The following is a 27,121-nucleotide window of genomic DNA, read 5'->3' on the forward strand; positions in this document are numbered from 1 at the left end:
GTCCATTTACAATACAACATTTCCCCTGCAGTTATTGAGTTTTTTCATTGCAAATCTTGGTGTATCCATAGAAGTAATTGAAATTTTCTTAATGGTTGATATGGTTTTTTTTCTTTTCCTCCCATCTGCTGCCATGCTTTAATATACAGCTAAGGAGAAAATAGCAGTCGAGTCTCTTCTGAATATGTGCCATTGGTCATACACTTTAGTGGGAGCTTCCTGGTTATACTCACTGTTCATGCATGTGTGAGCACACTTGCCTATCCCAGTCAGAGAAGTTGATTTAATAGGAATGTAAGGGAACTGTTACCCCTTACTAAAACTCTGTGGGAGTTTTTTGGTTTGCCAGCTCCCAGTTTCAGAAGGAGAGGGGTTCATAAGACTGACAGACCCCAGAGACAATGGAAAGCAGCCAACACTCCAGCTCAGCCTGATTGACAGGTTGGACAGGCCAGTGAGGAAGGGGAGAGGCCAGGCCCCGTCCTCCCTGTGAGCTGGGATTGTTCTGGCTCTCTCTGAGCAAACAGAGAGCTGAGAGACAGCCCAAGGAGTGCAAGCTGTGTGCTGAGGAGCAGTTTTTGCAGCAGCTGAGCCTGACACACACAGCTCAAGGAGCGCAGACCCTGTGTTGAGCAGCAGACTGGCAGTGCTCAGAGAGCCAAAAGGAACAGAGAAGCAACTCAAGAAGCTAGAGACTGGCCAAGCAGCACCCTGCAGCTGGATGTGGTGAGCAGCTGGGAACTGCAAAGTGTGGGGAGAGGCTCTGGACTGGGAGAGGGGTCTGACCACTTAGAGCTTGAGGCTGTGTGGTCACTGCCAGAGCAAGCGTGTCCAGCCTGCAGCCCCTCCCCCCCTGCAGCACATCCAAGGCCTCTAAGGGGCCTCTAAGGAAGAGACTGTGAACTGTCCTTACACTCTGCAGGCTGCTGTTTTGATGTCCCTGTGCTACAGAGCAGGGCTGTGTGTTCTCATTTAACCATTCTCATTTTTTTCTTATTCTATTCTCTTTAATCAGTTGATGTTTAATAAATTGTATTTGCTTTGAACCTTATGAAGTGATCACTGGGCCAAGAAGGCCTGCAGTGTAAAGAGAGCACCTCGGAGTGGGGACACCCTAACTCCTGCCCCTAGTGACTACAAGGTCGGGGATTAAGCCCCAGGAAACCTGGGCCCAGCCTTGTTGGGGTTTCAAGGGCTCTGCTACTCAGGAGGGTGGAGGGGGAGCCCTCAGGATCAGGGAGGCCGTGGGGTAAAGGAAGTGGGAGGTGGGAGCGGGGACTCAGATCCTTTCGCTGGTCCATTTCACCGGGGTGGTATAGAAGCCAGGAAAGTTCCCCACAATAGCGGGACCATTCCCCCGCTTACAGGAAGAAGCTCTCTGTATTTGAAGAGTTCATATCTACCATGAGATAAGGATCTTTGTTTTCTCTTGGCACATCTCATAGTTTGTCTGTTGTTTTGCTACTTTGCTCAGAGACTCTAGAAACACCCACAACATATAAGTCGGGAGGCAGAAAGTGAGGAGACCTGTCCATTATTCCACATTCATGCCATGCTCTGGACAAGACCTGTGCTCTGAGCTCACCCAGTTTCTGCTGTGACTGCTGAAAAACATTCTAGGTAGTGTCATGCAAAGGTAGGGGAGGGGAGGAAAAAGGGCACAAATAATGCAAATATGATGGAACAATCGAGCTAAAAAATCAGAACACCAAGGTGGCAGAGCTTCGCTTTGGCTCCTTTTTGGTTTCTCCCTGACTGATCTGTTGTGACCAGGTGGCATTCTAACTCCCTTAAGCTTTGCAAAGTTTGCTGTTGAGCTTGGCCTTTGACCTACTGCCAGTCCAAATTAGCAAGTGTATGCCCAGAGTTCCTGAAAACAAAACAGCTGGTAAACCATAATCACGTCAGGGTCGACTTGTTCTTTGCACATTGAATAAAGAACCTAGCTTATTTGAGAACACTTACAATGTGCCTTTAAATACCCTTCAGGCCATACTTAATGTAAATTCAATAGCAAATGTTAGCTGAATACAGGAATATTTACAGTGGCTTAACAACCCTGTAATAAATAAATGTACAAACCTGTAGCTATACCAGTTATTAAATTTCAATAAATATATTTTATATGGCTACCCACTAGGATTAGCTTGCAATAACCACTTTATTAAATCGAACAAGATGCAATAAACATCACAATTCAGTGTTTGTTTCCCAAAACTAATTGACTAATAAAATCCTACTGTTGGTATTTAACAATGGATGATGGCTATATTTTTAAACAGGCTTCAGATATTTGACTGCTACATGGCTAATATATGGTATTTGCATTACTAAAGTTAAAACCTAATTTGTAGAGACTTGAGCAATGCTGCAGCCCTAATTACACCTGTTCTTCTGAATGTATTTATTTTGAAAACCCTCAGTATTATTCAGTGGAGTTCAAATGGCAGCATGGAGGTCTCCTGCAAGAGGAATTTAAGGCATTCGGGTGGCAGGTTAAGTGTGGCTGAGTTATTGGCCGTGTTGTGAATTGTTGTTTGCTCAGAGCAATTCAGTCAAGTTTGAGAGAGCCGAGGTGAACTTTAACCATTCATTGAGAATGACAAGAGAATCCAGATATGTGCTACAGTATAGTACTTAGTAAACTGGCTCCTTGCTAGGTGGCCTAATAAGACATATCAGTTGCTGGCCCTGTTTAGAATCTACGTCCCCCACACAGAAAAGCTCTTAGCACCCTATTATATATGCTAGGCCAATGGTGGATAACCTTTAGCCCAAAGGCCATGTGTGGTCCACTGGGGTTCTATTTTGTTGACTATTGCCCATGATTCTGCTGGTTTCTGTCCACAGAGTTTTTTTCCTACTATATTACTGTTGTGACATGTATGTAAAGCACGGACACTTGAATTGGGATGCATGCTGACTGCACACAACATTCACTGTGAGAATCATGCATTCCCTCTGCATCCAATCAAAGTGCTTCTGTGGTTCAGTCAGGCAAATTCTAGGTATGCAAGCACAATTAGTAAAATAACCCTATCCTGGGAGACCATGTTGGTTACTACAATCTTGTAGCCCAGTAAGATGGAGGGCCACCCATGCAGCCAACTAAATAGCCTAGGTTGCCTCTCGCTGTCCTAGGCTGTGCATGCACCATGTCCATGCTGTCTGGACACAACATGTCCAGACAGGACCAAAAATGGCTTCTTCTAATTCCAGAAAATGTGACACACATGCTATAAAGATATAACATGAAAAGGTGCCTCACCCTTAAAGAGACCGGAATATTTAAGGGTGTAGGCCTGTATGGGGCTCTCCAGTAGTAGCAAGCAGCAAGGATCGTCAAGAATCTTATATTAGTACTTCCCTTCCACAAACCTCTGGATCTTTTTGCTCACCCAAGTACAGAATTGCATCCCTAGCATGGGGAACAGCCATGTTACTATGTAGTTAACAATGCTAATAGCATTGTTTGCACTTGTAAGAATGTCCCGGTCTAAGCTTAGAGGGTTCCAAAAACTTGAGAAAGGCCGAGTAGAAACTGCCTGAAATAAATGGGAGGCTTTTTCTAAAGGCCTCAATGTGTTGGTTTAAATCTGCTCATGTTGATGTTAACACAAGAGTTTCCACACGTTTAGAGAAGTCCAAATCTCTGATGCAGAACTTATAGATAAAATGTGCAGCAAACTTCTTGTGATAGGCAAATATAATTAATCAAACATTAAATAGCAAGTATGTCTAAATATGAATACTTTCAACTGGATAGTGGGGTATAATACAGCAGTGTTCCCCAAAATATATAAATTATAAAACGAGGAAAAGATACTGATATTTAAGGAAAGTAAGACTTATTCTCTTAGGATACGTCTACACTGCATCCCTAGTTCGGACTAGGTATGCAAATGGAGACGACCAAAGTAGTTAATGAAGTGGGGATTTAAAAATTGAGGAGTAATGTTAGTTCGGACTAAGGGCTTTAGTCCTAACGCATCCCGGTGCGCACTTCCTGGTTCGAATCAGCTGTGATTCAAACTAGCGCGCCGGCGAGGTCATGTTAATGAAGCACGGGATATTTAAATCCCCGCTTCATAAACTACTTCGGTCGTCTCCATTTGCATACCCACTCTGAACTAGGGATGCAGTGTAGACGTACCCTTAGGGTGTGTCTAGACTACAGGGTTTTGTCGACAAAAGTAGCCTTTTGTCAACAAAACTATACCTGCATATATACTACTGCCGCGTTCTGTCGACAATAAGTTGACAGAACGCGGCAGTCTTGTCGACAGTGGTAAACCTCCTTTTACAAGGAAGAACGCCTTTGTCCAGACGCATGCTGGAGCAGCATGTGGGCAGTCTGGATGAATTGTGCCATGAGGCACTGCACAAGGCCCGTGAGCGTCTCTCTGCTTTGCAGCAGTTCCTGTTCCATGATGTCTGTGCTTTGGCATCTGCAAGGCAACCAGAGCACACTGTGTCCATTTGGTGTCCTGCAAGTTAGGAGGCAGTGCAGGAGTGTGTGAGATACGACCATAGGGAGGAGCCCCTGAAAGCACGCATTGCAGCTTGCCTGACGAAGCAGCCACAGGAAGTGTCCACCCCAGAGGGCTTCTGGGGGCTCTAAGTCCAAAGCAGACTCCAATCAGGCAGGCTATTTCAAAATAATTCTGAGCAGTTTTGATGCTCCCCTGCAATGGGTACATGCTATTTCAGTTTTATTATTTTGGAGTTGTTAGTTCAATTTTACTTGTTTTGAATTTATTTCCTAGTGTAGCTATGCCCTCTGAGACTGATCAAATATACATGCTCATGAGCTTTCGTGGATAAAGCCCACTTCATCAGATGAATTGGAGGGAGTTTTATCCACTAAATCTCATGATTCTGTATATTTTGGTTAGTCTCTGGGTGCCCCTAAACCACCCCTTTTTTTAAAGTTAAAAACTAACACAGCTACCCTTCTGAGATTTAATATGGAAAATTAGGAGTTACTGAACAGGTAGATCCTACATTCCCCACATTTAAATAAAGCAACAAGATGTTACTATTAAGCTACTAAGGTAATGACAGTTAAGCTGTCAGAAACAAAGATATTTTTAATATTAGAAACAGGACGTGCATTCTGGCAAGTGAAGGAAGATGAGTCGTGCTCTAAGTTTGTCACTTGGACATTATACATTTAAACAAATGACATTAGCATTATGCTCCTGAGGTATTTGAAAGTAATTTGATAGATTCTTGATGGATTACTAAGTACTGAAGTTGCAATAAATGATTATTCAATTTGAACTAGGGCTCTCAAAGAATACAATGAAACATTTATGGAAGCTTTGCAGAGAGCTACCCCCTGACAGTGAATTGAAAAATTAAATATTGGTCTAATCGGACACAAATGGAGCATAGATAGCTTAATTACTTGTTCAAATATAATGATGATAGCCATAAAGTGGATCTACAGAGATTTGAAGACAAATAACATTAAGGCAAAACCCATTCCAAATCTATAGTCAATAAGGGTATGTCTACACTAGCTCATTAATTTGAGCTAGGTAGGCAAATCAGGCAACCGGAGTTGCAAATGAAGCCCGGGATTTAAAGGAAGCCCTTTATGTGCACCCGCGGAGCAATCTGGGCTGGCCCCGCCCCCGGGCGTGTGGCAGGTGCCAGCCCCGGGCGCATGGCCGGCCCCGGGGGCGCCGCGCGTGCCGATGCCGACCACGACCCCCGCCCCTGGGGGCGCCGCGCGTGCCCTTGCCGGCCCCAATGCTGGCCTTGGCCCTGCCCCCGGGGGCGCTGCCCCCGCCCCTGCCGCCCCCGCCCGTGCCCTTGCTGGCCCCGGCCCCGCGGAACCTGGGCAGCCCCAGCCCGGGATCGCGGCACATGCCGTTGCCGACCTCTGGCGTGCGGCGCATGCTTGGCCCCGCCCCCAGTCACGTGGCCTGTGAGTGGCCCCACCCCCGTACGCGCAGCGCATGAGCGGCCCCGCCCCCAGGCGCCCGGCAGCCCCAAAACGTTGGGGACCACTGGTCTAGCACATAGATTTTCCACTCTGACTTTGGTGACTGGTCCATCACCTCTCATATTTTGTTCTTAGTTGTGGCCATTACGTGACTTTTCAGAATGATGTGAATGACAACCTCTGCCCTAGAACATACTTGAGGCCTGAACAAAACCCATTCTATTGACTTCAATTGGCATTCGATCCAGCACTTCGCCCATTGGTTTCACACTATACTGGGATGGGCAATAATTTTTTGACAGGGAGCAAGGCCAAGATTTTGGAAATTGGTCAAGGGCTGCACTCTTCCATGAAACTAATGGAGGAGGTGCAGAATCTGTGATGGAGGTTGGGTAGAAGGGAGCTTGGGGTAAGGGATTAGGGAGCAGGAGGGCCTGTGAGGTCTGGGAGGGAGTTTGGGTAAAAGAGGCAGTTGTGACCTGGGGCATGGGATTGGGGTGCAGGTGTTTGGGTTGTGACCTTGGACAGGAAGGAGTTGTGCAGGGGTTTGGTTTGAGACCTAGGGCAAGAGACTGTGCTGTGACCTAGATCAGGAGGAGGTTGTTACTTGTGGCAGGGAATTGGGGTACAGGATGGAGGCAGGGGTTTGGGTTGGGACCTTGGGCAGTAGGAGGTGGTGACCTGGGCTGAGGATTGAGGTGCAGGTTCTGGGAGGGAGTATGGGTGTTGCAGGGGCAGAGGGTTTGAGCTTTGTGGGGAAAAAGGGCAGGAGTGGGGGGCAGAGGGTTGGAAGAGGGAGGGGCAGGAGTGCCAGAGGCAGGCTTTGTCCCAGAGACTTACCTGAGTGACTTCTGGCCAGCAGCCCTGCATGTTTCTGAGGCAGTTTATCTGCCTGCCCCATCCCTGCACAGGTTTTCAGGGCCATGTACCTGTGTGAATAGCCATGAGCGGAAGGGAGAGGGGCATAGAGCTTCATGTGCTGCCTGTCTTTCAAATGGTTTCTGGCCAATGGGATTGTGCCGGGGGAAGGAGCAGCTCATGAAGCCTCCCCCCAGCCTCTGGGTTCACAGTGATGATAGAGAAATGCCCTGGCAGCTGCTTTTCTGAGCAGTGTGCAGGTGCTGCGAGGCAATCAGAGAGCCTGCCTGGGGCTCCCCGTTGTCCATGGGCCAGAGCCGGTAGCTTGGCAGGCCGAATGCAGCCCGTGGGCCATATTTTGCCCAGCTCTGCACTATACAGAGGTATGAAAGGGAGAAAAGCAGCCCATCCTCAGTTACAGGTAAACTCTAGTTTTCTTTGGTCAGTTTCCCCCTTTCCCGTTCCCTTCCTGTGCTCAAGAGAGATATAGCCAGAATGAATACTTGGGTTGGGAAGGGAAGATGCAATTCAGATCTACATTCTGAATATGCTTCAACTTTAGGTATGATCAAATATACATTTCTGGTTCAGGTCCATCTCTTTTTGGTGTTCCCTATAATGCATATACAGCATTACTTACTCTTCTTAGAGGAGGATGCACTGGGCTCCACCATTACATAGGTCAAACACTGTATGCATAGGTCCCATTCAACTCTTTAAAGCCTCTTCTTTATTCTGCAGACCTATGGCTGCCCATGTTTTATGAAGGATGCTGTGTTAAATATAAGTTTTCTAAAGCCTCTGAAGTGAGTCTGGGAATCCATTTGTATATATTTAAAACAACAAAGGTTGTTTCTAGTGGGAGTTGTGGCTGTAATGGTCCAGGTGCATCTCTTCTGGCTCTGTGAATATGGGCATGTTTGGAGGAGAAAAGAATTAATTGCCAAAGAGGACACATTTATTCTTGTTCTATGTATATCAGCAATACCTCACTGCTTCAGGATTCACCCTTTGTTCTATCCTCATCCTTTGCCCTCTTGCAGGAATGTGGGGGGCCAAAATCCCATTTTCTTCTAGAGAAAGCTTAACAACTGATGCTCCAGGCAGATGTTTCCTTTCTAATCTGCTCTGTGCATGCATATACTCTTAATATTTTTTTAAAAGGGGAGAAAAGTTACAGTAAATAACAGTGTTTTCCCCAAGACAAAAATTCTGAAGCAGGAAGAATGAGATTGCTGATGCTCTTGCTTTCTTTATCTTCTGGGGATGATAAAAATGCTTGATCAAGTGATGCCAGGTCCTGTGAGTGTTAAGATACTCTGTATAGTCAATGAGCCTTCTCGTGGTTTTTTAATGCCTTTTAGTGGTATTCTTTCTATCTGGTGAGTCCATGACTGACATTGGATGACTTTATAAAATATTCCACTAATTGGATTTGTTAAAATAAATAAATCAAGCACTAATTGGAATGTGCCCTGCCATTATTTTTGCTTACTGAATTAGATATAATGGCGTGAAGTCCTTTTTATCGTATTTGTGCACTTATTTAAACAACCCCCTGGCACACACTTCTGCAAATTCAATTATATATTCAAAGAAAGCATTCAATTTATGCAAGGCTGGTTTACATTTAATCCAGGGGCAAGACTCAGTAACTGATGATAGGTCTGCTCAAAATTAATTAGCATCACTCAGATGAGCAGGGGCATTGTTACAAGCCTGCAGTGTAAAAGAGGGGTTATTTTATTCTTCATGTGTGTGCCACTATTTGCTTTGATATGACCTCTTTTGAATCAAAGAAGGCTGCTTTATTACTTGTTTTGATTTATCTTTTTGCTAGCAAGAGGTCACTCATTGTGCACATTGCATCTGGCCAAGCTGAAATAGTTGGTTTTCTTTTCCCCTTACCATTTTTCAGCCACAACCCCCAGTGTTATCATTTAGCGGATTGGAAGAAGGAACAGATAGAACATAAGAATGCCTTTGCTCTTCCCAAAATTCTCACCATATTTAACACCTGGCTTCAACTTTCTGTCTACGGTGATATTTTTACCTTTTTTTAAACGACTTTGTGAGACGTAGCCCTATAATGTAGCTAAATTCTAACATGGGTAATTTCAACTTTCTCAATTCCTCCATGGACATGGTGAATCTAGGATTCTTTACTTTTTCTCTTCCCTTGAGCAATTAATTTCACTTTATCAGAGGGGTAGCCATGTTAGTCTGAATCTGCAAAAGTGGCAAAAAGTGCTGTGGCACCTTACAGATTGTTTGTCACCTTATAGATTCGTCAGATGCATCTGACGAAGTGGGTCTTTACCCACGACAGCTTACACTCCAATAAATCTTTTAATCTATAAGGTGCCACAGGACTTTTTGTCGCTAATTTCACTGTGGCTGTTAGGGAGATGCCATTTTTCACCTCTGAGCTGATTACACTTCAGTGAAGGTTGACAGTATATATATGGAGGGACCATGCCTTTATGTGCCCTTTTAGACCAGTGTATTCAGACATGGCCAGCCAAAGTCCATGTTTAGGTACCTGCATAATAACCTGGTTATCAGAAATGCTGAGCACTCCGAGCTCCCACTGACAGGAGTGGAAGTGACTCCTGTATAAATCAGGGCTGAATTTGATCTGCAGCCTGCGTGGAAGAGTCCTAATCTCAGCGGTACCCTCCCCCACTTTTGTCTAGGAATCCCAATCCCATTATTCCTTTTCTTGTATAATGCTGAAACCTACCAGATGGGTCCGAATCTTTGTTGCCAGAGGACTTAACCTGCAGGTAGTAGGTTGGTACGTGAACCATGACTAACAGTACTTTGTCGGTCATGCTCCTCTAACGGGACTTATTAAAAAGTCATCACATTCCCCATTACTTTAAATTATGGAAATATGCTTCATAACAGATTTATTTCCCTTACACACACTCACACTCACATTCAGGAACACTTTCGTCTATTTAGGAAGGAAACAAAACCACAAAAAATAACAACAATAATAAAAATCTTGTATATAGAACTTTTCACTATTAGATCTCAAAGTGTTTTAATAAAGGAAGTAAACATCATTATCCCCATTTTATAGATGGGGAAACTGAGATAAAGAGATAGGAAGTGACTCACCCAAAGTCACCCAGCAAGCCAAAGACCACTCCACGAATAGGTCCCTGTCAAGTATTCAATCCACTAGGCCTCACTGCCTCCACTCACCTAGTACATTAGTCCATGCCTGCTTCTGCCCCACCCCAGGAGGGTTTGGGGTTTTTTAAGGTATTTTGAGTATCTGATTCTATTCTGAGGATTGATCATATGGGAATTCTTACTCAGAGCTGCTTCCTGTGTGTAATGACCACCACTGTAGTAACAAAAGTTAATTTTTTGGTGTTGGGATTATAAATATACAGCCAACACCATATGAAGAGGATGAGCTAGACCAGTGGTCCCCAACACGGTGCCCGTGGGCACCATGGTGCCCGCGGGGCCATTTGTGTGCGCCCGCCAAGTGCTCGGGGCTGGCCTGGCCCCGGGCACGTTGCTCATGCATGGTGCCGGAGCTGGCCTGGGCACATGGTGCATGGTGAGCGCTGGCCCCGGGAACGCCGCGAATTAGCCGCCCGCTCTCTGGGCGCGTGGCTCTAGGGGGGGGGCTGGCCCCGGGCGCTTGGATGGGGGGCGCCGGCCCCGGGCATGAATTAGCCTCCCCCGCTTTGGGCGTGCGGCGCTTGGGGGTGGCCGGCCGCGGGCGCGCAGTGCTTGGGCGGGGGGGGGGGGGCGACTCCGGGCGCGCGGCGCTTGGCGGGGGGAGGGGGCCGGCCCCAGGCATGAATTAGCCGCCCGCGCTCTGGGCGTGCGGTGCTTGGAGGGGAGCGGTGCGGCGCGGCGCTTGGAGGGGGCGCCGGCCCCGGGCGCGTGGCTATGGGAGGAGCCCTGCCCCCGGGCGCCCAAGTGTCCCCGACCTCTGGAGCCCGGCAGGCGAACGGCCACGCCCCCTGGCGCCCGGCAGCCTCAGATGGTTGGGGACCACTGAGCTAGACTATTTTGTTAAAGGCAATGCAGTTACCAAGATGTCTCTGAGGACATAAGTTGAATGCTCCGAGGTTGTATTGGCATAACTGAAGATACGCCAATTGAAGATATATCTGTAGAATTTTTCATTTCAAGTCAGGGCTGAATTACCCAACAGGCAGACTAAGCATGTGTTTAGGGCACCAGCAAAGAAGGGGCACCCCCCAAAAAAAGAGATTTTACAGGCTAGTATTGTTTTTATTTTGAATTACATATGGAGGGGGGGCACCATCATCTTTTCAGTGCTTAGGGCCTGTAAAGGTCTTAATCCGGCCCTGTTTCAAGTGACTGCATGAGAAATGAAATCCAGCTAAATTCCAATCCCAGGTTGAACGTGCAGGGTTGGCAGCTAGAAAAATATATTTTTATTTGTAAAGAAAATATTGGATTTGGAATTACTGAGCTGCAATAAGCATCATGCCATTTTTATAGTCATGGTTCAGAGACCTGAGTTGCATTGTAGTGCCACGTACTTCTCTCTTTCAGAGAAGTGAGGCCAATATTTTACATGAATGTTTCCCAGAGTGCCTCCCTCTTTCTATCTGTAACTTGCAGATCTAAACTAGGACTGCTACAACTATTAAATGCCGCAGTGTTGATGGTGTCTTGCCCAAACATTCTAGCTCCCCTCTCCAAAGTCTTTGGCTGAGGGGATTCTTCCTTCTCCCTTTTATTCAATGGTTTCTCCTCTCTTCCATTTATTTTAACATAAGTATCAGGAGGCGCTATCCTTGCCTAAATACTTTTCTCCCACTACAAGCCATCTCTGAGTACTTTAGCCACAGAACCATTTCTGTAGCTGCTTTTTTACCTGAAATCTGTCTTCTTCCTTCCAAACCCAATCAACAGCCTGTTTCCTCACTTCTTGGATTTTCAGTCACTAACTGAAACTTCAAGTTAAATGGCCTTGTCTGTGTCTGCGTCTGTCTGCTTCTTTCTCCTCTACCCATACAACTAATCTCTTGTCTAAGTCCTGATCTTGCACATTGAAATATCTTCTCTGGCCTCATTGCCTGGAAATTCACCTTGTGAGATCCCTTCAAGATGCTGCTGTTGCTAAATGTATCTTCGTCTCATTGCTCTGCCTCTTATCCCACCTTTTCAAGACTGAATTAGCATCCTCCCATCCAAACACAAATGTCTTGTCCCCCTCATGTATCCACTCCCAGTATCTTTTTGCAAAATTTATTTCTGCCTTCACTTAACCCATGCCAGCATCTGATTCTTCAACAAGCACTTTTGAGCTTCCTCTTATGCTGCTGTTTACAAGTGAAAAAGTTCCTACTTAATTTCTGAGAAGTCATTGCCTTATCCTCCTTGGAGTTTTTCCTCAAAATTCACCTCTTCCACAATGCATACATTCAGCTTCAAGCTGATCCTGATAAGGCGGGTAGGCAAATTGGAACTATTGTTCCTCATAAATAAAACTTGCACTCATCCTGTTATGCACGTTCCCCCAACCTCCCCACTCTGCCTTCTTGTTTGTCTTATCCATATGTTGTCTTTTTGGATTTTGGGGCAACAACTGTCTTTTTAAAAATGTATTTATGCAGCACCTGATACAATAGGATCTGTTAAAATAGCTGCTTAGCAACACCATTGCTATGTTAAGATGTTGCAGTTTGGACAGTTATTCTAGAACACCATAAAGCTTTGACAGTCTCCTGCTGTTAATGTGACTCTGCCAGCATAAGTGATACACAAGAGAATTTCACTATTCGCATTCATGATGTGGTGATTCATAGCTGAGCTGAATGATCTTATTTGCTAATATTCCTCCTATACCCACTCATGGAAGATCCATTGCAACCCACTGACATTTTCAGAGGTGCTGAAATACTATAAATAATCAAGCCACTTTTGAGTGTTCCTCAGTTGCTGCTCTAAAATCCAAAAATGTTGCAGTTTAGGAAGTCAGATAAGATCCCTTTAACCTAAATGATTGAAAACAACAACAAAAAAGCGTGGGGAGGAGTTAACTAAATAGAATGTAGCCATTCATTTTTGACAGAAAAGATTCACAAGTGTATAATTCATAGTTAAGATGTATTATAAACTTGTAAAAATAATGGAGTTCCATTTATCTAGCCACTTATTACAGATTTTGCAGGAAACTCTGCTGAGATAAAGAAATCCAGCCTGCGGTGATTATAAAGTGTGTGAACTTGTCAGATTTTGTATCTATAATAATTCTTTCCTATGTTATTGATAATCCATGTTAAAGAAACAAAGATTTAATGGTTAAAATTTAATTGTATAGTGCGTTAACATTTCACTCACCTTGGACAATGAAATTATACCAGGAAGTTTCTACTTGTGCTTCTTTTTCACTAATACGGTATTATAGTTAAATTCTAATTTGCTCCCCTCACCTCTCAAAAAGTAATTGGTTCATATTCATTTTTGTAGCTTTTTTTTTAATTACAAAATATTTTGGCCCTTAAAATACTTTGGTCCTTTAGCAGGATATTGAAATAATACAAAATAATGGATTATAATCTTGTTATAGCCTATTATCAAGATCAACGAAGATATAAATCAACAAGATGAAAGACAGGAAAGAAAAGTGCAAACTTCTGTGTGTAGGTAGGAAAAAAATCAAGAAAGGAAGGAGCCAGCAAACATCTCTGTGTTTCTCTCAGATTATTAGGTAGGGTACAACTGAAGAGTTGTCTTACAGAACAAGCTAATATGTTTCTGCATGGCACTAGATAGCTCTATACCTCCTCTGAATAGGGTATGGCTTCCAAGAAGAAGATGTGCATAGAGGCAGTGTAACCAAGACAAAATAGTGGTGCTCTAATAAAGTGGAAATAATCCATCAGGACCTCGTCAGGGCTGTCTCTTCTGCAGATGACAGCTGTCAGGTATACATATCAGGAAGATGCTACACAACTGTAGCTTTTCCTAAACTTGAAATTCTTTCTCTAGCATACTTTTATGCATCTGGGAAATATGGCCCTTTGTGAACACATCATTAAATAGTTAATTTTGCAGATACATCTGAGCTACATTCTCTGTTATTCTTTTCTCTTGTTGAAGGGCTCATGTGTTGTTATGTTACCTTTTCAATGAGAGAACTGTTGGTTTAGTATATAGAAAAAAGAAGCTCAAGTGAGAATTTCTGTAATTAACCAGAACAGATAAGCAAAAGCAATCTCAGAGGGAGAGAACCTTGATGAGTGGAAAGATAGTATTGTGTTGAATGTGGAGTACTTCTTGTGGGTATTAATTAACTATTGGTTCATAGAAATCTGAGAAATGAATGCAGTTTTTGCCTACGTAGAATATATGCTAATTAAAGTCTAAGTAATTGTTCTGCATTATGATCTGTAGGCCAGCTAGAATTTCTTCTTCATAAATTCATTCCCGGCATTTCATTTTGAAGTGCTTTTGGTTAGTGTTGGTCAAATAACACACAAGTTATTTGTATACAAGCATGGCAAGTTTATTCCATTATTCAAAGGTGTCTCTTTATTCACAAGTGTTCAGACAGCTGCCAGTTTATTTCTGACAGTGAGCCAATTCCAAGAATTTTGCAGATTGCATTATAAATGATCATTCAGCCAAATGTTTGCACTGTATCATCTGCTATTTGCTTTTTTGTTTGTTTGCTATTTGCTGGTGGTTGTTCTCTTGCTTTTAAAAAGTTTCAGTCCATCGGGAAGCAGAAATATTTGTGACTTAAATGATGAGTAATAACATGCCACAAACAACCGAAAGCAAATAATCCAACTGAACAGTTTGGAAGCATTCAAAGAGGAAGGCTGGTCTTGTGTATACATCACCAGAATGAGCTTCTGGAGCTTTGGGTTCTGTTGCTGGCACTGCAACCCAGGGGTGAGTGGTAAGCCAGTTTGTTGGAGCTGTAAGCTAACCATGTGCTTTATAAGTGAATGCAGAGATCAAGGAAGGGATAATAGCACAATACAATAAGAAAAACTATACTCTCTCTAAAAAGTAGAAAAACTGGAAATCAATAACTTAAGTTATTTTTATTCAAAAGCAATATTTTGAAATGGATTCTTCTGAAAGTTACCGCCCAAAGGAAAGTTAATTCATGCTGTGAGGATTATGCTCTCGAGTCTTCTGGCGAAGGAAGTTTCATGCTGGCTTATCTCCCTCCCTCCACCCCTCTGCCTCTTGCTGGTGTTTGTTTACATGCATATCAATCTATTTCCTGTAATCTCTTCCCCTTGCCATAGTGTGAGTGGTTATCTCCTCCCCTTGTTGGCTTTATGCCTCAGTTTACCATCTGCATTAATTGTATTTCCATTGTCCATTAATGTGTCCAAATGCCTTTCAGAAACCACATTCTGGTGGGGTAACTTTAGTCCCACCTGGCAGACACACTTTGGTATTACATACTGTCCAATATTTTTGCAATTTTGAATTTTTCCTCTGTACATACAAATTGCAAAAATAATAAGTCAGTATGTTGTTATCTATCTTACAGGATACCTTCTAAAGACAGGTTGGAGTACTAGTGAGTTGGGAAATACTGAATGGCTGTGTCTACATTGGCACCCTTTTCCGGAAAAGGGATGCTAATGAGATCAGTCAGAATTGCAAATGCTGCGGGGGATTTAAATATCCCCCGCGGCATTTGCATGAACATGGCTGCCGCTTTTTTCCGGCTCGGGGCTTTGCCGGAGAAAAGCGCCAGTTTAGACGGGATCTTTCCGAAAATAAAACCTTTTCCAGAAGATCCCTTATTCCTGATTTTAAGATGAATAAGGGATCTTCCGGAAAAGGCTTTATTTTCCGAAAGATCCCGTCTAGACTGGCGCTTTTCTCCGGCAAAGCTCTGAGCCAGAAAAAAGCGGCAGTCATGTTCATGCAAATGCCGCGGGAGATATTTAAATCCCCCGTGGCATTTGCAATTCCGACTGGTCTCATTAGCATCCCTTTTCCGGAAAAGGGTGCCAATGTAGACACAGCCAATAGGTTTGGCCTATCGAAACTCACTTCCAGATAACATTGCACTGGAATGCCATTAGGGTTACAGTATGCTGCAACAAAACCAACACCACATGAAATTGATAATGGCATCCACTCTATATTGTACCATAGTGAAGACTGACTTAATGAGCTTCCACCCTATGAATGATAGCTTCTGGTAACTGGGGCTTCACATCCTTATCTATGGCACTAGAAAGTTAAAAGGTAAGTGTGAGAGACCTGGTCATGAAATGTCACCTCGTACTGCTGAATATTTAAAAGTGTAAAGGTAGGGAAGGCTTGACAATTTGAACAATGAAGCCATGGTTAACATTTGCCCTATGGATTTCTGCTCCTCCCTCTTATTCCAACATCTAGTCCCGAGCTCTGTAGGTAGGAAAGCATTACTGAAGTTCAGACATTAATTCTCATGCTCATGACTGAAATACTAGACTGCTGTTTAAATGCTTAAGTCATGAATTTATGATCACTGGCCTCACTAATAGCAACACAATGAGAGAGAGAGAGAGAGAGAGAGAGAGAAAATAAGATTAAAAAAGTGGGGGGTTAAGATGAGGAAGCCTTTCTTTGGTATCCTAAAGCAAATACAGAAATCTAATGTGCCAGAAATTCATTTTGCTTTGTGTGTTTCCTTGCAGAGTTTATACATACACTGATGTAAATGAAATAACATCATGAAACAGAAGTGATTAATAGACAGAAATTGAAGTATTTATTCATCTCTCTTGCCCTCAGGTGGTTGTTCTTTTGATGAACATTATAGTAACTGTGGCTATAGTGTGGCACTGGGGACCAATGGATTTACCTGGGAGCAGCTCAACACGTGGGAAAAGCCAACAATGGATCCAGTTCTCCCGACTGGTAAGTACAGAAACTGCAGACCAGCAAAGGCCATTGACAGAGCATTCGTATTCGGGTGAGATGCCCTGTGAGAATTTGTCTACATCTGAACTCTGTGCTGGCTTATATGGGTTGGAATGAATTGATTTATATACAACTGGCTTTCATATTAAAAGTTACCAAGTACAGGAATGCATAACAATTAGAAATAGACAAAACTGGTACAACTCAGCAAAATATAGACATTTGGCATTTTGGGGGTAATTTTATTTCAACCCTTAGGTGGAGAGAGGGGTGGGTTTCAGAGAAAATGGTTCAGGGTTTGCACCTGATCTGGAGAGAAGCAAAATTCTGAAGCCAGGGGAGATGAAAGTTCTGCATATGTCACTGAAGGTGCTCAACCCCCTGCAGGATTGCTCTTTTCAGGAAGTTCAGGGATGGCAGGCTTTCTAACACTTTAACTGTCCCTTGGACATTGGGACAAACTTCCTAACTGTCAGGATGGTTCAGCACTGCAATAAATTGCCCAGGCAGGTTGTAGAATCTCCGTCACTGGAGATGTTTAAGAGCAAGTGAGACAAACACTTGTCAGGGCAATTGAGATGGTGCTTGGCCCTGTCCAGAGCTTGAACAAAGACATTAACTGGATGTCACATTATAAAGCCAGCTTTCCCTGCATTTAAACACCTCATTTTTTACATCAAAAACTAAGTATGGGACACTTCCAGCCTACAATTGACAGATATTTTCCCCCCATTTCTTTTTCTGTTATAAATTCTGGGGACCTGTTATTCTTCTGCGGCTCATCTGATAAAGTAGGTTTTGCTCATTAAAGCTCATGATACTACATATATTTTTGTTAGACTCTAAGGGTACGTCAAAACAGCAGAGTTATTCCGTGTCTTTTACCCGCTCCTGTTATTTCAAAATAGATTTTGAAATAACAGGTGCACTATTCCAGCATCCCTGCCACCCTTGTTCCACTCTTGTCTCAAAATAGCACGTTATTTCAAAATACATTTGAACTAAGTCACACAATTTGCGTAGCATAAAAAGGGTGCCGTCTAAACGCACCCAAAGGTGCCACAGGACTACTCGTTGTGTTCTCACAAGGTAAGCATGAGAAAAATTGGCAAAACCAATCCAGAATGTTATCCAATAGGATTTCCTGTAGCTCCCACTCCTCTGATAGAGTCAGAGAAAGATTTTTCAACAGCTCCTCCTTTGGCTAGTGCAGTCATAGTTCTGCCTCCCATGTCAGTCTCCTGAGCCACTGATGTTGAGGCCAGTTCTGGTCTCTATACACAGTTGCTGCCGTTAAGAAGTAAACATGTCAACACTAACCACATTGAGCAATTTCTCTATTGCCTTCAATTTTCAGTTATGCCCTGGTTGCATCTTGTTTTCAGTTTAGATATTGGAATCTGTTATTTAGTGTCTATACACTGTATGTAATCTGGGATGCTTCTGCAGCACAAAGCAATTGTACCAGATATATCAGTTTTCTCATTCTAACTGCAATATTGAAATATTGCATTATTTTGGATATGATCGTGCATAACTGTTAGTAAAAGTAGTTAGTACATTTCTTCTTCTAAACATGTTATGCAGTCATAATGCAAGACCTGTTTTCAGTGTGGGACACTTCGGCTATGTCTACACTGCAATGCTATTTTGGGATACTGGAGAATCCCGAAATAGCTATCCCACATCTTCACAGCAAGTCCGTTATTTTGGGCTTGCCATTCCGACGTCCCTGTAAACCTCATTCCAGAGAAGTAAGGAGCGTTTGGGAATAGTGGGTTATTTTGAAATTTGGTGGTATGTAGACAGTGCCAAATTATGAAGAAAGTTATTTCAAAAGAAGATTGAAATAAGATACTCAATTTGCATAGCTGAAATTGTGTATCTTATTTTGAGATAGCAGTGTAGACATAGCCTTAGACTTTGGCACCCACATGACTAAGTGGAACATCTTGTTGTGACCTCATGCTGAAAAAGTTGGGCCAAGTGTCTGCACATATAGATTGGCACACGCTGAAATCCTATGTAAATCCATTATAGATAATGTAACCCAGAATGGTGCATGTCCATGCACAAAAACAAACCATCTTGTACTCTACCATTGTGTTTTGAATGGCAGAAGAAAAATTATTACTATACCATAATATTTTTGTTAACAGGATGGTATTTTGGGCCATATCTTAGCCTAACAACAGGTAGTACCACAGTGATCTTGGTGCCATCCTGACTACATGGAAAGAGTGACTTTTACCAGATAGATACGAAGATATTTTTCATCAATAGTGCTCTCATGCGGGGTGCTCTCATGGATGCTCTCATGCAGAGGCAAAGTGTAGCACCACTGTAGTCCAGCCTACATCAACATTTCTGTGATCAGTACTGTTTTTATGTACATTCTGTGTCTGGTTTCCTAAACATAAGCAGTCCCAACTGATGGAGCTGTGAGTGCTCTTCTGAGACAGCTGCTTAATTTATTGTGTTTTTATTTCTACACTGACAATTTGCTACCAGGGTCTCCTTCCTGGGTCAACTTTCTGCTCTTTATTTATTTATTTTTCCAAAATGCCTCAAAAGATTCCGAAGCTCCATCATCAATGTTAAAGTTTTTGGACATTTCGTTATCATCATTTCTAGCAAAAATTATTGTTTGCCTTGAATTCTGTGATAAATTGTCCAGGACTTGAAACAAAATGCTAAATTCTTTGGAGAATTAAGTCCCCAGATGTTGTTTTATTAAATAAATGTTATATTTTAAAAATATAACCAAGGTGAGTCATAGGCTACCCATCCTCTGATTTATTTATTTTTTTAAATATTTTACCCCGCCTTTCTATTTAAAATATTCAAGGCACCTATGTAGGTAGGACTTCTAGTTCACCTTCTTGCATCATAGCAGGGGAGATTGTAACAAAAGATGGCTGTCTAATATCTCCAGTGGGGGGTGGGCTGCTACTTTTTGCAACTTGTTCCACTGACTATTTGAGTTATAAAACCTTTCCTACTTCTTACCCCAAGTTTTCCATTTTGTGGCTCCCTCACATTAGTTCTTGTTCTGTTCTTGTTGACTAGTGAGAATAATCATTTGCTGGCCTCTTTATAACCTTATGTGCTGAAGACAATTAAGCCTTCATTTCTCAGGACTATGTGTGACCCAGACCATTTAATCTTTCCTCACATCGTTTCTTCTTTCCCTCCCTATGCCGCAACCCTTTTTTTATTGCTCTTGCTTTCCTCTCATCTCTCTCCAGTGTATGCAGATCTTTCTGGAGTTGCTGCCCAAAACTGAACCTTGTGTTTACCACACTTTGATTAAATGTACCATAGGGGAGCACTGGCAGGACAACAGTTTCAACTCTATTTATGTGCACTAATCACAGAAAACAAGCCTATTCCATTGTCTCTCCTTTTCCTCCAGTGTAGGGCCTCTCTCTTCTTAAGTGCTATTTTTGGGTTGTGCAGGCGGAATATAGTCCTTGACCTTCTTCTGGCTGCTAGCAAATATACGGTGACCATATTTTCAGAACCAAAAATTAGCCACACTCCTTGGTCTCATTAGCCATGCCCTTGATCTCTTAGGCCCCACCCATCTGACACATGAAATCCCACCCCTGAAGGTAGTACTTCCAGGGTCAAGATGGACACATAACTGGAAGTAAAAGGGGTCTTGTGACCCATCTAAAAACTCCTCCCACTGTCCTTTACCAATAGGGATGGATTTGGGCCCCTTAGGACTCTCTCATGCAACTATATTGAAATTGCATTAATCCAACTTGCACTGCATTCATTTGAGGGGAGAGGCCAGGAGTTCCTCTATTTCAGTGGTTCTCAAATGTTTTGGTCCATGAACCACCTGGCTTAATGTAAACCTTTCCATAGACTACCAGTTACTAAAGAAAATGTACCGTTAATTACATAAATTATGCCCAAGCCATTTTCTTAGTGCTGCAGCTAGGGAGAATGGTTTAAATGTATAAACAGGTTAAGCATTTTAACTTTCTCATGTTAGTTTATCAAACTTCATTTTAAATAAAGTAAAATAATTGATGTCCAACACAAAAGTTGTCAATGTGTTCATTATGGCGGGGTGGGCAACCTTTTTTGGGTCAGGGGCCACTGAATCACAGAAAAATCAGGTGGGAAACCATATAAGTGAGAACCAAAAATACTCCTCCCCCACCCCCAATGCTCACTGTGGCCCCCACCTGAAACACCTCACCCCTCTGGCATTCCAGCCCCATCGGGCGAGGGGAAGTGACAGGGAGGGCTGAGGTTTAGGGCTTCTCATAGATCAGATTTACTTTTCTGATAAATTGTATGGACCCCCTTGTGTTCTAGGGTGGGGACAAAAATGAGGGGTTCAGTGTGTGGTACAGGGCTGCCAGTGAGTGGGATAGGGATGGGGTGTAAGATCTGGGGGGGTGCAGAATGGGGAGAGGTTGCGAGGTCTGTCTGGGGGGTATGGTGCAGAAGCAGAGTGGGAGTAGAGTCTCTGGCTAGGGAGCAGGAGCAAGGTAGAGTGCAGTGTGTGGCCAGGAGGGAGGATGCAGGAGCAGGGTGGGGGTAGGGTGTCTGTCAAGAGGGAGGGTGCAAGAGTGAATTGGAGGTAGAGTGTCTGGCTAGGAGTAGACTGCGGGTGCAGAAGTGGACTGCGGGTTGGGTGTCTGGCCAGAAGGGAGAGTGTAGGAGGGAACTTGGGGTAGGAGTTGGACCTCCCTGGTCTGGCATCCTTGGCCTGGTCCTGGATGAGAGATTTTTCCAGACCAGGGAAGGTAATTTCAGGCTTCCTACTGCCGTGCTCCCTCCCCACTCCACAGGGCTTCCGCCCCCCTCCCCGTCCCCCACCATTCCTGCAACCCAGCTGAGTGGCACATGGGTTCCCTGCACACATACCCCAGCCAGCCGGTTCTGCGTGTCTTCTCCCCATTCCCAGCTGAGCCATGTGCTGGTTCTTCCCCCGCCCCCCAGCAATCCAGCTGAAATGCTGGCTGCGGGCACTTCCCCCACAGCAACCCAGCTGAGCCTCGTGCCTCCCACACTCCCCCCACTGCTCATCTGAACCTCGCACTACCCACACTCCCCCTCACAGCTCACCTGAGCCTTGCGCCGCCCGCATTCCCCCCCACAGCTCATCTGAACCTCACACTACCCACACTCCCTCCCACAACTCATCTGAACCTTGCACTACCCACACTCCCCCTCACAACTCATCTGAGCCTTGCGCCGCCCGCATTCCCCCCCACAACTCATCTGAACCTCGCGCCACCTGCACCCCCCCACAGCTCATCTGAGCCTTGTGCCGCCCGCACTCCCCCCCACTGTTCATCTGAACCTCGCACTACCCACACTCCCCCCCACAGCTCATCTGAACCTCGCGCTGCCCGCACTCCCCCCCACAGCTCATCTGAACCTCGCGCTGCCCGCACTCCCCCCCACAGCTCATCTGAACCTCGCGCCACCCGCACTCCCCCCCACAGCTCATCTGAACCTCGCGCCGCCCGCACTCCCCCCCACAGCTCATCTGAACCTCGCGCCGCCCGCATTCCCCACTACAACTCATCTGAACCTCGCGCCGCCCGCACTCCCCCCCACAGCTCATCTGAACCTTGCGCCGCCCGCATTCCTCCCCACAGCTCATCTGAACCTCGCGCCACCTGCACCCCCCCACAGCTCATCTGAACCTCCCGCTGCCTGCACTCCCCCCCACAGCACATCTGAACCTCCCGCTGCCTGCACTCCCCCCCACAGCTCATCTGAACCTTGCACCACCCGCACTGCCCCTCACAGCTCATCTGAACCTCCCGCCGCCCGCACTCCCCCCCACAGCTCATCTGAGCCTTGCACCACCCGCACTGCCCCCCACAGCTCATCTGAGCCTTGCACCACCCGCACTGCCCCCCACAGCTCATCTGAGCCTTGCACCACCCGCACTGCCCCCCACAGCTCATCTGAGCCTTGCACCACCCGCACTGCCCCCCACAGCTCATCTGAGCCTTGCACCACCCGCACTGCCCCCCACAGCTCATCTGAGCCTTGCACCACCCGCACTGCCCCCCACAGCTCATCTGAGCCTTGCACCACCCGCACTGCCCCCCACAGCTCATCTGAGCCTTGCACCACCTGCACTCCCACCGCCGCATTGCCCACACCTCCAGCAACCCAGCTGAATGGCGAGATGGTTCCCAGCCTTCCCCTCCCCCAGCCACTTACTTGCTTTCACACTCTCTATCAGGAAACATCTGCCCCTGCTCCTGTTGGCTGGATTCCCAGCCGTAGGGAAAGGCTTCAGGAAGCGTCCCTCCAGGCTCCTTCCAAGAGAAGGGGAGGGGAATTAGCAACACACTGCTGCTTCTAGCTGCACTTGGAGTCCCAGGACTTTCCGGAACATTTTACTACTGCATGGGGCACCAAGACAGGACATTAAAAATTGGGACTGTCCCAGAAAAATCAGGATGGATGGTCAGTGTAAGGAAATATGATGATTGTGTATGCCTCTCGTTTGGATTTCTTAGAGGCAGATATTTCTGTAAGGAAACAATGTCCTACATTATGGCCAGCCAAGCAAAAATAAAAGCCTTTTCACAGACCGTGACACTTTCAGTACTCCTAGAACCTTGGGCATGTCTGGCCCACTAGCAATTGAATCATCATCATAGTGAAAATATTTAACATTTGTGGGTTCAAAGCACTTTACAAGCATTAACTAATTAACTCCAATAAAAGCCTAACCAGGGCTGACCAGACTGGAGTAATTACTCTAATTGTATTACATACAATTCTATTATGAATACAAAATCAATAAGGCATGCACCTTTTGCAGCAGTATCATGTTGTTGACACTAATTCAGTGTTAGATTTACTATTACCTCCTGGTCTTTCTGTGGAGCTATTGTGTTCTCCTTTGAATGATTGTGCATATACAGGCTACGTCTACACTGCAGTGCTATTTCGGGATACTGAAGGTATCCTGAAATTGCTATTCCACATCTTTTGAGTGCATCTATTATTTTGAAAAATAACTAGCTCGCTATTCCGATGTCCCTGTAAACCTCATTCTACAAGGAGTAAGGGACATTTTGAAATAGCAATTTATTTAAAAATAATTGCTGTGTAGACAGTGCCAAATTTTGAAATAAGCTATTTTGAAATTGCCTCAAAATAAGCTACGCAATTTGCATATCTCAAATCGCGTAGCTTATTTCGAGCTACGGGTGCAGTGAAGACTCACCCATACAGTCCAATACTGGTACGTGAGCGCCTAGTGCACATAGGTCAGGGATTTTGCCAGCAGTACCCCTAGACAGCATGTTCTCCTGATCTCTTTGTGTGCCTATCTGAGGGGATAAATGCAACAAGCCTGTCTCCTTCCTTTCAGTTCCTGCTCCCTGCCTGGGAAAAGAGCTGGAACTCCCTATGACAATACCTTCAGTTAGCCCGAGTTTTAAACCTTCCCCACCAGGAATGCCAGGGCTGTAAAAAGCCCGCCCCTATGTGACATGGGGAGCTTAGTGAACAGGAGCAGCTAACAGGGGAGTTTCATAAGGGAGTTCTCCAGGTGAAGGAGGAACAATAACGTGACACTTGGGATAAGTGTGCGTGTGTGTATGGGGTGGAGGGGTGTACGTGTTGATTGCCTGAAAGATACTGTATGCTAATCTTGTTTGTATGAAGGACACCATGCTGAAGTTAGAAGCCTGCTAGGCAAGGCTGAGAGCTTCTTAAGGAGTCTTTTATACCTAATCCGGGGGCAGAGCTACTCAGGAAGACCAGGGCAAAGCCCACTCTTAAGCGACCAGGGCAGCTTAGCAAACGGGCGGAGTTTGGTGAAAGAGTTTAGAGGAGGAGTTTGAAGGGGACTAGATATATTTGGCACTCTTTAAACTCCATTAAACTAAATTAAAAACAAAACCACCTGATTTAAAAGAAATCTAATTATTGATCTAATTTAATTATCTCTAGAAGTAAAAAGAGAATTCAGACAGAAGCCCAGTAGCAGAGTGGGGTCTATCCAGTTTATTGCATCTAATGTGCTTATATGACAGTGGCGTATGTGTGCATTTGGTGCAAGGAGTTCCTGGTCCTCAGGGACTGCATATAGGCTTTGGAGACCAGAGTGGCTGAACTGGAGGAGCTAAGGTAGGCAGAGAGATACATAGATGAGACTTTCCAGGACACAGTAGAACAGTCCCACCCCCTTTTAAAGTGCTTATATATAAATACTAGAAGTCTAAATAATAAGATGTACCTCCTATTGAATGATGATATTGATATACTGTAACAGTCATCACAGAAACTTGGTGGAATGAGGATAATCAATGGGACACATTAATACCAGGCTATAAAATATATCAGAAGGACAGAACAGGTCATGCTGGTTGGGGAGTGGCACTAAATGTTAGGGATATAAGCGACTAGTCAACTAGGGTATGTCTACACTACCCTCCTAATTCGAACTAGGAGGGTAATGTAGGCATACCGCACTTGCAAACGAAGCCCAGGATTTGAATTTCCCGGGCTTCATTTGCATAAAGCCGGCCGGCGCCATTTTTAAATGCCGGCAGTTTGAACCCCGTGCCATGCGGCTACACGCGGCACGGAGTCGCTAGTTCGGATTAGGCTTCCTCGTGGAATGAGGAGTACAGCTAGTTCGGATTAGGAAGCCTAATCCAAACTAGCTACTCTGTGCCGCGTGTAGCCGTGCGGCACGGGGTTCGAACTGCCGGCATTTAAAAATGGCACCGGCCGGCTTTATGCAAATGAAGCCCGGGAAATTCAAATCCCGGGCTTCATTTGCAAGTGCGGTATGCCTACATTACCCTCCTAGTTCAAATTAGGAGGGTAGTGTAGACATACCCCTAGACTCTCAAGTAGTCGCTTCCCTCCCTTGCTACCTGTATCAGAGGCAGCAAGTGAGGGGTAGCAGAAGGCCGTGCTGGGGAGAGGTGGCTTAAAAGCCAGTTCCCCCCATCACCATCTGCACAAAGGGTAGGGGAGGCAGGGGATGGTGGGGACTGGGCACAAGCTGGGAATCAGCTGATTCCCAGCTCACACCCAGTCCCAGATGCTGCACCTGTGCTTTTTAAATGTACTAAGAGCCTGCCAGATCTTAATATATTTAAAAATCAGAAGTGCAGCAGGGGGACCCAGCTCGTGCCTGGTCCCCCTGTGGCATACCAGCCTTTTAAATGTATTAAGAGCCAGGATCTCCTCTAGAACCCTTTTTAAATATTGGCGTCATGTTAGCTATCTTCCAAGTATTAGGTACAGGAGCTGATTTAATGGATATTGTGTACCCAATCAATATGGGGAAAGTTGAAATCCTCCATTATTGTTTGTTTGTTTGTTATTTTTATAGTCTCTCTAATCTCAAAGAACTCAAATGTGAAATTGCGGAACTACTAACTGCGGTTTGTAACCTATGCATTATATCAGCTTCTGTACCAAATGACTAGAAGATGGCTAATGTGACACTCATTTTCAAAAACTGCTCTAGAGGTTATCGTGGCAAATACAGACAGGTAAGTTGACTGCCAGTACCAGGTAAACTGGTTGAAACTATAGTAAAGAACAGAATAGGTAAACGCAATGTGCAGGGAGGGGAAAAGTCAACATAATTTCTGAAAATCCTGCCTCACTAATCTTCTGGAATTCTTTGAGGGGATCAACAAGTATGTGGACAAAAAGGATCCAGTGGATATAGTGTACTTAGATTTCCAGAAAGTCTTTAACAAGGTCACTCAACAAAGCCTCTTGAGGGAAGTAAACTGTCATGGGATAAGAGGGAAGCTCTTTTAATGGATTGATAACGGATTAAAAGATAGGAAACAAGGGGCAAGAATAAATGGTCAGTTTTCAGAATGGAGAGAGATAACTAACGGTGTCCTGTAGGCATCCATACTGGGACCAATCCTATTCAGTATATTCATAAATGATCTGGAGAAAGGGGTAAACAGTGAGGTGGCAAAATTTGCAGATGATACTAAACTATACAAAATAATTAAGTCCAAAGCAGACTGTGAAGAGTTTCAAAGAGATCTCAAAAAACTAGGCGACTGAGCAAGAATATGGTAGATGAATTTTAATGCTGATAAATGCAATGTAATGCTTATTAGAAAACATAATCCCAACTATACATATAAAATGATGGACACTAAATTAGCAATTACTACTCAAGAGAGAGATCTTGGAGTCATAGAAGATAGTTTTTTTGAACACATCCACTCAAAATGCAGCAGCAGTCAAAAACCAAACATAATGTTAGTAATAAGTTTTAAAGGAATAGAGAAGAAGATATTCCCTCTATATAAATGCATGGTACATCCACATCTTGAATGTTGTGTCCAGATGTGATCGCCTCATCTCAAAAAAAATCTTGGCATTAGAAAATGTTCAGAATAGGTCAACAAAATGATTAGGGGG

General features: G+C 44.5%; 1 protein-coding gene across 6 annotated transcripts in view; it reads left to right on the forward strand.

Annotated features, from left to right (window-relative positions):
* The window catches only part of PTPRT (protein tyrosine phosphatase receptor type T), a 1,030,325-nt gene that overhangs the window by 181,328 nt on the left and 821,876 nt on the right, over positions 1-27,121 (forward strand). For all 6 annotated transcript variants that reach the window (XM_075901349.1, XM_075901354.1, XM_075901347.1 and 3 more), the window contains exon 2: positions 16,577-16,702. In XM_075901349.1, the coding sequence (XP_075757464.1) occupies positions 16,577-16,702 (126 nt within the window). The remainder of the gene's footprint in view (positions 1-16,576; positions 16,703-27,121) is intronic.

The sequence above is a fragment of the Pelodiscus sinensis genome, chromosome 18 (genome assembly GCF_049634645.1).
Source record: "Pelodiscus sinensis isolate JC-2024 chromosome 18, ASM4963464v1, whole genome shotgun sequence".
In the NCBI taxonomy this organism is placed as follows: domain Eukaryota; kingdom Metazoa; phylum Chordata; order Testudines; family Trionychidae; genus Pelodiscus; species Pelodiscus sinensis.